This window comes from Spodoptera frugiperda, unplaced genomic scaffold (assembly GCF_023101765.2).
Source record: "Spodoptera frugiperda isolate SF20-4 unplaced genomic scaffold, AGI-APGP_CSIRO_Sfru_2.0 tig00001192_1, whole genome shotgun sequence".
Classification (NCBI taxonomy): Eukaryota; Metazoa; Arthropoda; class Insecta; order Lepidoptera; family Noctuidae; genus Spodoptera; species Spodoptera frugiperda.
The window spans coordinates 108,052-119,197 of record NW_026095725.1 but is presented as its reverse complement, the minus strand read 5'-3'; the positions used below and the strand labels follow the sequence as shown (position 1 = coordinate 119,197).

Below are 11,146 nucleotides of genomic sequence, written 5' to 3'. Positions count from 1 at the left end.
AAAGAAAATGTTTAAAAAATATGGGAAAAGCGTATTTAAGTAAGAACGGAGTTCAAAGAGATGGAAAGATTTTAAAACAACCATATCCGGTTACTTGCCGACTTAAATGTTTTCAAAAGTTTGATGCACAACAACGGGAACGTATATTTGATTCTTTTTGGCGAATTGGAGATCACTGTCGACAATGGGATTACATCGTCAACCACACAGAAGTAGGCGATACTAAGTATCCTTCTACTACAAAACTTGTGTCTAGGCGCAAGAAATCGATTAAGTATTGCTTGCCTCTAATTGAGTCTAATTCTGACATACCTAATAAGGTGTTCGTTTGCAAAACGATGTTTCTAAACACACTCTCTGTAGGGGAAAGAACTGTTCAAACGGCATTGGCGAAATGGAGCTCAGGGGTGGCTCTGTTTCCCCTGATCGACGCGGTGGTACCAGAACTGTTGTCATAGACGACGAAATAAAACAGGATGTTTTAAGGCATGTCAAAACGTTCCAGCCCGTTGAATCTCATTATGTACGTAAAGATACTACTAAAATATACTTAGATAGTGACCTTACATTTACAAAAATGTTTTCTTTGTACAATGAGTGGTGTATTACAGAAAATATAACTAAAAAAGCAACGACAGTGAGACAATATCGAGATATCATTAATCAAAATTTGAATATATCATTTCACAAACCGAAAAAAGATATCTGTAACGAATGCCATATTTACAACACAAACAAAGATACAATGACAGAAGAAGAAAAACAAAAACAAGAACTTCACATAAGTAACAAGATTAAAGCTAGAGAAATGAAAGCAAGTGATAAAAAAGAAGCTTTAGAAAGCGGAGGAAAAATAGTTACAGCATGCTTTGATTTTCAAAAAATCTTGAACTGTCCTCATGGCAATGTTGGTTTATTTTACTATAAAAGAAAATTATCGATTTATAATTTCACAATATTTGATTTAGCTAGTCAAGAAGGATTTTGTTACATGTGGCCTGAAAGTAACGGGAAACACGGGGCATGTGAAGTCGCAAGTTGCCTATCCAAATTTATTGAAACTAAGGTTAGCCAGGGTGCCAAAGAATTCCGATTTTGGTCCGACAACTGTGCCGGTCAAAATCGAAACCGTATTGTTTTCGCTTTTTATACATATGCAGCAAAAAAGTATAAAATAACAATAGTTCATAGGTTTTTAGAGCGTGGGCACACACAGAATGAAGCCGACTCAGTGCATGCTCTTATCGAGAGGAATGCAAAAAATAAGCTTATTTACACCCCAGCACAATGGTTTGCCTTAGTAAGATGGTCAAAAGTCAAACCACCAAATTACACAGTAATTGAAATGAGTTTTACAGATTTTTACAATTACAAAGTATTACTTGACTGTAGAAATTGGGCTAAAAATACTAAAAATCAAAAAATATCTTGGACCAAAATTAGAGAAGTTCAAGTAGTGTCAAATGAACCTTATATTTTAAACTACCGTTATAGCTTTGAAGAAGACAACGTTATGAATTTATTAACTAAAAAGGGTTATTCATCTAGAAGGAAAAATCATAGTTTATTAGATACAGAAGTTTTGGAACAATGTTACACAGATCATTTACCTATTACATTGGCAAAATTTAATGATTTACTAAGCCTATGTCAAGGCCGTATAATACCCCAAGAGTACCATACTTTTTATCAACAATTGTCACACAGTGGCACTTTTGCTGAACAAAACAATAGTGATTCCTTTGACTAATCTATTATCTATAATAAATTGTTATTCCCTCATAAATACATAATTATACTTATAACCTACTTACCTAAAAATTATATTGTGTTATATAAAAGAGGGTTGAATAACTAATTTTAAAGTGATTATATTTATTATATTTCTATGTCATTTAATTGATTATTATATCATTAGACATAAACTTGTATATGTCTAACATAATTTCATTAATCTATCTCAGCCTTGAAGACTATCTGGCAGATTTAACATTATTTTTAGAGATTTATTGTTTTTGTTTTTTTTTTAAATAAAAGTACCTATATCGTAACGTCCATTGATTTAAGAAGACTGAATTATGTTCCTATTATGATAATTAGTGTAATAAAGTTGATTTGAGCTTAAATTTGTCGTTATTTTTATTCATCAAGTACCTTCTTATGACCCCTTTTTTAAGAGAAATGATAATAATCACGTCGCATACAGTCGTAATTCAAACATACGACTTTATTCGTGTTGTCTATATCAATCTTATGAAAAGCATAGAGTCGTAACAATAAGATACGACTTTTCTCTTCGAAGTATAAAGTCGTAAGTTGCTAAAATGAGATTTTTTGCGTAAATATGATTCTTTATAATATCCAAGGCCTGGAAATACGTTATATAAGTAATAATTTATAACATAGAGCAAAAACACCTATTCGAAATGTTTTACAAATCATTTTATTCATTATAGTATACAAAAGTTACGCACCTGAAAAAATGAGTTTTTGGTCTTACGACCTTATGCTTGGGAGGCGTCGATATCTATCGTGTGGTACTTAGGATATGCCAGGCATGAGGGATTCGTAGCTCCTGCCTTGTTCCTTAACGATTTGTTGGTAGACGATGAATGATTATATAAGGTAAATGAGTTTCATTATAATATTGTCATCATCAGATTTTCTAAACCCCACATGTTATTTTCTTTATTAATTGTTACATTTTTTTTGTAAAACTTACCTACTTGTGTAACCTGTAATGTATCATTTTGTAACCTGTGATTAGAGGTATTAAATAAACAAAGGAAACATGATAGTATTTCATTTCATTCATTATTTTTTAAGATTTCCTTTTATTTTTTTAACGGAAAATCCACATTGCCTTGATAACATATTAGTCTGGTGTTCAGAACGGACTACAAATAAAGACAAGCGCCATATCAATCATTGTTCTAGAAGATAGTACCTTACCAACGACATATCACACATCACTGACCGGGTACCAGATTCCATACAAAGATTTGCATCATCCTTTCAATATAAATTGGACGTAAATAAGCGGAAAGGATCCAACCCACACTAAGGTCGAAAATGAGTTATATATACCAAAACACTCTTTGTAGTCAATACTTTAATATTAAAAAAACGATCCATGTAAAATTTCAACGCATCATGTCATAATGACTATACGTTACCAACCCCAATACATGTTATTGCAGTTCATCACTTTTTTTATAGATATCGCTCCAAGCTACTTAGATCGTTATTAATAAAATCATATTTACTAAATCACATATTAGTAAAACGATCCAAAGTACTTTGATAATTGTAATTCCAAAGATATTATTTAATGAAAACGATTCATGTGGCATGGATCGTTTTCCTTTTATTCGAAATCATTACTTAAAATGACTTGGTAAATATCGATAACGATCCATGTTAACTTGGATCCTTATATTGAAGTTTATTGTGTACATATTTTTGCAAACAGGAACCAACCCTCAATTTGAGTGAAATTGAGTTAAATATACAGATAGCGCTACAATCACCCACTCTATCTTCCCAAAAGATATGGTTCCTTTTTACCGACTAACAACAGAGGTACAGACTGTCAATAGCGGAACCAACCCATTTTGGCCCATCTTTAAAAAAACTGGAAAGAACTATATGGCATAGTACCCTAAACACTTATTAAAACCAATTGTTATACAGACCCATGACACTTGGTAACTTTTGAACCTAAGCATTTTAATTATGCAAACCAGAACCAATGTCGGTTGGTTCCATCTAACACAAAAAGTTACAATACTTTTATATCTGGTTAAGATTAACCTAATTTGAATAATCTTGAAGGAACCATATAGCATAGTTCTTTAGAGTGTTAAAATTTTGCATTATATAAACATACTTTAGAGGGTGGTAGTGTGTGATCTAAGGTGTAGACCAAATGAAAGACCGATGACGACTGAAAGTATATTGTTCCTTAATAAGACGGATACACAGTGCGCGTGTTCACATAATGAACAATGAAATGAATAAACAATACCTATAATTTATTACATCCGAAATATAAACTGTAACTTTGTTTACGTTGCACGCGTTAAGTAGTACTTATACGCTATGCCGTTACACTACTCCCCCTTTTTAAAAGAAACACTTTAACAAAACAAAGCGGGGTATTGATTTAACAATCACTTAAAACAATATTATAGCTAAAACTAACAAACCAACAATAGGTATATTTATTATCAAGTACACTCTAGTTTAACAATTAACAATGGTTCGAAATTTAATAGGTTTATACAAATACACTTAAATCACTAATAGACCTTAACTCTAAATTAGACAGGAAATACAAATAACATTAACTTATTACTATAATATGTTTACTTAAAAATTAAAACGTACAGGTTTTTTGCTGACTCGGCCGCTGCGCGTTGTAAGCTTTGTGTCCCTAATGTCGAATCTTGTTCTAGCTCAAATGTAGTATCAATAGACTAGAGTAAGGATTGCAGCAGAGAAGCAGATAAAATGGTGTGTAGGATCACAGCTAATGTTGAACTGCTGATATCAGGAATGAAGCAATCTTTGTGTTTTATAGCCAAAGATGTAGAGACTGGAGCAGTGAGCATGTATGTAGTCATTAGAATTCAATCCCTGAGATTAGAGTGTGTTCAGACTTCTCTGTATTACACATTCCAACCAAAACTAAATGTCATTAATCATTCAAATTGTTATGGGAGAGATTACTGTAGTGAAGGAGCAGAACAATCTTGCAAAAAATTCTTGGATCAAGAAAACATGGCCAATGAGATGTTTCCTGCACACTTAGGGAAATTAAGAATTAAGAAATGTGGATCAAATGCTGGATGTGCTGGCAATGGCTGTTTTTATTGCTCCGATGGATGTGCTTTCAGTTCAATTTCAGTCGAAAACCCAAATCAAGAATCATACCAGGTCATGTCATGCTCTTCTTGGAGATACAAGGTCATTGCTGACATAAATCTCAAAAGATCAGGATTGAGCTTCATCCATACTCTATCTTTGGAGGATGCTACCAGTAAGGAAGTTGATGATCTCACATTCACTTTAAAATCAGCCACCACATCCCCATCAGGTATCATAAGTAAGTGCTTCATGAGGAAAGCTGGCTTGATAGCAATGGTAGACTGTCAGGGCACATCAGAGATGAATTCTGGGAAAGTGGGGGAAGTCAGATGCCAAACTGTGAATGATGCCTTATATCCTGGACCAAATAGTAAAATAGCCAGCTCAAGCGTTATTACAGAAAGAGCAGGCTGGAGCTGGCTGGCCAAGTTAAATAGTGTAAACATATCGAAACAATTCATGAATGGTTTATTACCACAAGCATAATATGGTGGATACTTAGTTCAATCTGAATCGGATCAAATTTTCATGTTGGCACCTCCGAATAGTATCTTGTCAATAAACCTTCAAATGAAGAACTATCAGCTTGAGTTGGTGAAAACGAAGGACTCTTGCTACTCAACCAATGTGAATGTGAAAGGTTGTCATTCCTGCAGTGAGGGAGCCAACTTGACGATAACCATATCCAATGATCACAAGCTATCTCCAGACTCCACATTGATGAGCCACTTCTTCTGCTCCAGTTCCGGGATCAATGCTTTAATCCCTATAAGCTCCAAAGGAGAGACTTTTAGCACAATGATCTACACCAATTCTGACACCATCAACGAGTATTGCAACTTCACTTGTGGAACTCAATCTCAAAAGATGTTGCTGATAAGCAAACTGGAAACAAAGATGGAAATTGGTCCCTTGTCAAACAGCAAGTTTGATGAAGGAGCTGTGGATGAAGGAAGAGTGCTGACTCACTGGGATCTCTTGAAGGACTTGTGGGGAGACTTCAATTTTAGGCTAAAGCTGGGGATGAGCTTTCTGACCATGATACTGGTGTTGATCATAGTGTGTGTCATAGTAAAGACATTCAGAGGGAGATCACAGTATCTAAGCATCAAGCAGCCTTGATTTGATGTGGTTGAATGACTACCAACTTCGTGATTTGGATAGCAACAATGAAATGAATAAACAATACCTATAATTTATTACATCCGAAATATAAACTGTAACTTTGTTTACGTTGCAACTTGACACGCCTTAAGTAGTACTTATACGCTATGCCGCTATACGCTAAGCTTACAGATATAAGGAGTATTCTGCACCTCATACCACACGACGCAAAGACTTTCTACAAAACCCTGAAAGGTGAAACAATAGAAGACGATATTGATGGCTTTACCGGCCCTCTCGATTTTGAAGTAGAGGGCGATAATAGTGATTAAGGTCGTGTTTCTGTTATACTTATTATTGTTTTAATATTAAAAGTGTATTGTACTAAGAATTACTTTTATTTTTAGAAATATTGCAACAGTGAATGTTTCATCTATTTTACAGAAGGAACTAAGCAACAAAATATATTTTTGTTTAGAGGGTGGTAGTGTGTGATCTGAGGTGTAGACCAAATGAAAGACCGATGACGACTGAAAGTATATTGTTCCTTACTAAGACGGATACACAGTGCGCGTGTTCACATAATGAACAATGAAATGAATGAACAATACCTATAATTTATTACATCCGAAATATAAACTGTAACTTTGTTTACGTTGCAACTTGACACGCCTTAAGTAGGTACTTATACGCTATGCCGCTACACTACTCCCCCCCTTTTTAAAAGAAACACTTTAACAAAACAAAGCGGGGTATTGATTTAACAATCACTTAAAACAATATTATAGCTAAAACTAACAAACTAACAATAAGTATATTTATTATCAAGTACACTCTAGTTCAACAATTAACAATGGTTCAAAATTTGATAGGTTTATACAAATACACTTAAATCACTAATAAATCTTAACTCTAAATTAGACAGGAAATACAAATAACATTAACTTATTACCATAATATGTTTACTTAAAAATTAAAACGTACAGGTTTTTTACTGACTCGGCCGCTGCGCGTTGTAAGCAAAGGCGCAGATTCATTAGCGAGCGCGGAACGATTATCGCTAATCGCTGTTGCCGGACCTGTACTTATATCTATATTCTTATTATCTAACTTATTTTTATTACTAACTATGTTACTTGTCGATTCTTTACACATGTAAGCAGGTTTGAGTCGATCAATGGATATGTATGCCGTACGGCCAGAGAAATCTATTAAATAAGTCTTACCTTTTCTACCTAGGACTCTAAAGGGACCATCGTAAGGAGGTTCTAGAGGTCTCCTTACCCTGTCGGATCGTACAAACACATGCGTGCACTTGTCTAAATCCGGGTATACAAATAATGTACGAGCGTCCCTATGTCGCATCGGCTTCGGTTTTAAGTTTTTAATGATATTTTGTAATTTCTGTACATATTGGCAATTATCTAAAATTTTAGTGTCTGTATCGTTATAGAAATCGCCAGGTAAACGTAAAGGTGTTGCGTAAGTTAACTCTGCAGCACTAACACCTGTATCATCACGATTGGCAGCACGTAAGCCGAGTAAAACCATTGGTAGCTCGTCAACCCAAGTCGTTGAATTTAACCTAGCCATTAGAGCTGCTTTTAAAGAACGGTGCCAACGCTCGATCATCCCATTCGACTGAGGATGGTAAGGCGTTGTTCTTTTTTTATCGATGCCTAAATATCGCATAAGTTCTTTAAAAACACTGCTTTCGAATTGTCTACCCTGGTCGCTTGTCAGCTTAACAGGGCATCCAAAACGTGCAATCCATCCTTCGAATATTACTTTGGCTACAGTCTCTGCTGTGATATCCTTTGTAGGATAAGCTTCGGGCCAACCTGTTTGGCGATCTATTATTGTGACTAAATATCTATAATCCTGTATGGAGGTAGGTAAAGGGCCTACTATATCGACATGGATATGGGAAAATCGCTCTGCTAGTGAAAAATGTCCTAATTCAGTTTTTACATGTCTGGATACTTTTGCACGCTGACATTTAATGCAACTTTTTGTCCATTTGTTTATGTCACTATTCATTCCTTCCCAGAAAAATCTTTCCTTGACTAATTTTCGCGAAGTACGGATTCCTGGGTGACTTAAGTTATGCACTGATTCGAACGCTTGTTTCCTAAAGCTTAGCGGTATATACGGACGAATCCTATTTGTTGATGTTTCACACGTTACTGGAAGGTGGTTTGCCGGTATCGCTATGTCTTTGAAGATTAACTTACATTTGTTATCGTTACATTGATTACGCAATAACTTTAAGTTCGTATCATCCACTTGAGCTTGGGCAATCGCGGCGTAATCTAATACTGTAGCGCATGTTATTGTTTCAACCCGTGATAATGTGTCGGCTACGACGTTCTTGTCGCCATCTATATGCCTTATGTCAGTAGAGAATTCGCTTATGTAGAGAATTTGTCTAACGCGACGCGGTAATTCATTATCAGAATTGGATTTTTTGAACATAAACGTTAATGGTTTATGGTCCGTATAAATAATCAAATGTCGTCCTTCTACCATGTTCTGAAAATATTTGATGGCTAAATAAATTGCTAGAAGTTCTCTATCGAAAGTACTGTATTTAATTTGCGGAGTTGACATTTTCTTTTAAAAATAGCCTAAAGGTATCCATTTATTGTTTATAAATTGTTGGAGAACGGTTCCCACGTAGGTGTTCGATGCGTCAGTCATGAGCGCCAAAGGAATATCAGGTTGCGGATACGATAACGTCACCGCGCTTTGTAGCGCAGCTTTACACCGTAAGAATGCCTCGTTTGCACTTTCTGTCCATTCTATTTTTGTTTTATCTTTCTTCTTTGATTTTACTAGATATTGGTTTAAATGACTTTGATATTCTACCGCGTGAGGTAAATGTAAACGATAGAAATTAACCATTCCTAAAAATCGTCTGAGTTGTTCGACAGTTGCTGGTTTAGGAAAATTATTTATAGCGTCCATTTTCTCTTGTAGAGGTCGAATGCCTTCCGTGGAAACTTCGTAACCTAAAAATTCGATTTTTGATTTACCAAATTCACATTTTTCGAGATTAATTGTTAAGCCAAATTTACTTAAACGACTAAAAACTTCTCGTAAATGCTGCTCATGTTCGATTTTATTTTTACTAAATATTGCGACGTCATCGATGTAGCAGTAAACGTAATCTAAACCAGATAGGACGGTGTGGTTCATAAACCGCTGGAAGGTTTGCGCTGCGTTCTTAAGTCCAAATGTCATTCGGGGAAACTCGAATAAGCCGAAAGGTGTGATAATTGCCGTCTTTTCCACATCGGCAGGATTAACCGAAATAAAATGATATGCACGACAAATATCAACACGTGAAAATATTTTTGCGTTAGCTAGCGAGTATGTAAAATCATGTATTCGCGGGATAGGATAGCGATCGGCCTTTGTAATTGCGTTAAGCGCTCTATAGTTACCACAAGGACGTAATTGACCATTTTTCTTATTAACAATATGTAAGGGACTTGCCCATGCACTTTTCGACGGTCTGCAAATTCCCAATTTCTGCATTATTCTAAATTCTTCTCTTACCTTAGCGTAGCGATGAGGCGGCAGCGGTCTGCATCGTGCGTATACCGGCGGGCCGCTGGTTTCGATGTAATGTAATACAGAATGTTTCGGTGGCTCTTTAAACGAAACAGGTTTAGTTATATCGGGAAATTCAGCGAGCAGATCATGATACGGGTGACTTACATCAACAGTTTTTATCGACGACTCATTACTGCTTACAACGGAAGCTAAAACCTTTAAGTTTGTGACTTCGTCAATTAATCTACGGGCACTTATATCCACTAAAAGCTTAAAGTTCGCTAAAAAATCGGCACCTAATATAGGCGCATTCACTTCGGCTATCACAAATGTCCACCGTAATGCGCGACGTAAACCTAGATCTAACACTAAACTTTTGACACCATAAGTCTTTATTTTAGTTCCGTTGGCGGCAAATAGGTAATAGTCTTGACACTCACTATTTTTAATGTTTTTTAACACTAACTTACTAGGTAGCACTGAAATGTCAGCACCGGTGTCCACTAAAAAACATAAGCCACTGTTGCGATCCGTGACTCGGAGGCGGTGACTGGGTATGATGGTACAAACCTCCGCCGCAGTTGGTACCTGAGCTAGTTTTCCGGGGACGATTTCCAGGAACAAGGCTCAGTGCATTTCTTTGCCTTTGTTCTGAACCGATAATGATAATAACACAACCAGTCAGGGCTCTCAGGAGTTCTTCGTGACGCAGATCGTGCTCGGCTACCGGTTCTGGATGCTGATCTCGAACGATTCCAATTCCGTTGCTGCGGTCTCGATCTAGCGTTTATTCTTTCTAGTTGCTCCACCTTCAAAGTGAGTTTGGCTATTTCAGCCATGATGAGGTCTGTTTCCTTGGACGTGCTTGGCGGCTGTTGGCTTACTTCGCTTACGTGTGTTGCGCGCGTGGTCTCAAATACATTGTCTGCAAGGACGGCCAAGCTATCTAGATCTTTTAATTCCGTGGCCGCTAAGACTGCACGTAACGGAGAAGGTAGATGACCTTGCCACAGCATTCTTAAGGTGTCGTCGGGAATCTTTTCTTTCGCCAACTCTCGCATGCGACGCAAAAGTTGCGAAGGTTTTTGGTCTCCCAGGTCCATCTCGCTTATCAACTTTTGTAGTTGTCGGTTTTTAGATTCCTCGTAAATAGCGAGAAGTCGTGTCTTTAGCGATTCAAACTTTTTACCTTCGGGTGGATCCATTAGAAGGTCTGTGACTTGCTGGATGGCCTCCTTGGTTAATTTCGACACGACAATGTCGAAACGCGAGTCGTCCGATAACTTTTGCGGTGCCAGCATGGCCTCTATTCGGTAAAACCAAACGCGGGGCGAATCGACCCAAAATTCGGGGATCTTCGATGTAAGTGTAATTGCTGCGAGATCCACTGATGACTCTACTGTACTTTTAGCCATTTTGCGCACTGTTTACACTATCACAACTACAGAAAAATAATCACGTCGGGTACACCAATTTAGAGGGTGGTAGTGTGTGATCTGAGGTGTAGACCAAATGAAAGACCGATGACGACTGAAAGTATATTGTTCCTTACTAAGACGGATACACAGTGCGCGTGTTCACATAATGAACAATGAAATGAATGAACAATACCTAT

General features: G+C 36.6%; 1 protein-coding gene and 1 long non-coding RNA gene across 2 annotated transcripts; both read right to left on the bottom strand.

Annotated features, from left to right (window-relative positions):
* Positions 1-3,940: 3,940 nt before the first annotated feature.
* Positions 3,941-6,913, bottom strand: LOC126913000 (uncharacterized). The gene is made up of 2 exons (XR_007707613.1): positions 6,059-6,913; positions 3,941-4,027 (listed from the first exon to the last, which is right to left on the bottom strand). It is a non-coding gene; the product is annotated as an uncharacterized LOC126913000 (long non-coding RNA).
* A 3,211-nt stretch (positions 6,914-10,124) lies between these two features.
* LOC118281308 (uncharacterized) lies at positions 10,125-10,946 on the bottom strand. The gene has a single exon (XM_035601885.2). It carries the CDS (start codon positions 10,944-10,946, stop codon positions 10,125-10,127), a length of 822 nt encoding a protein of 273 aa, XP_035457778.2.
* Positions 10,947-11,146: the final 200 nt, after the last annotated feature.

Bases quoted from the DNA above. Each gene is read 5' to 3' on its own strand.
- LOC118281308 (XM_035601885.2), bottom strand. From the start codon at position 10,946: ATGGCTAAAAGTACAGTAGAGTCATCAGTGGATCTCGCAGCAATTACA.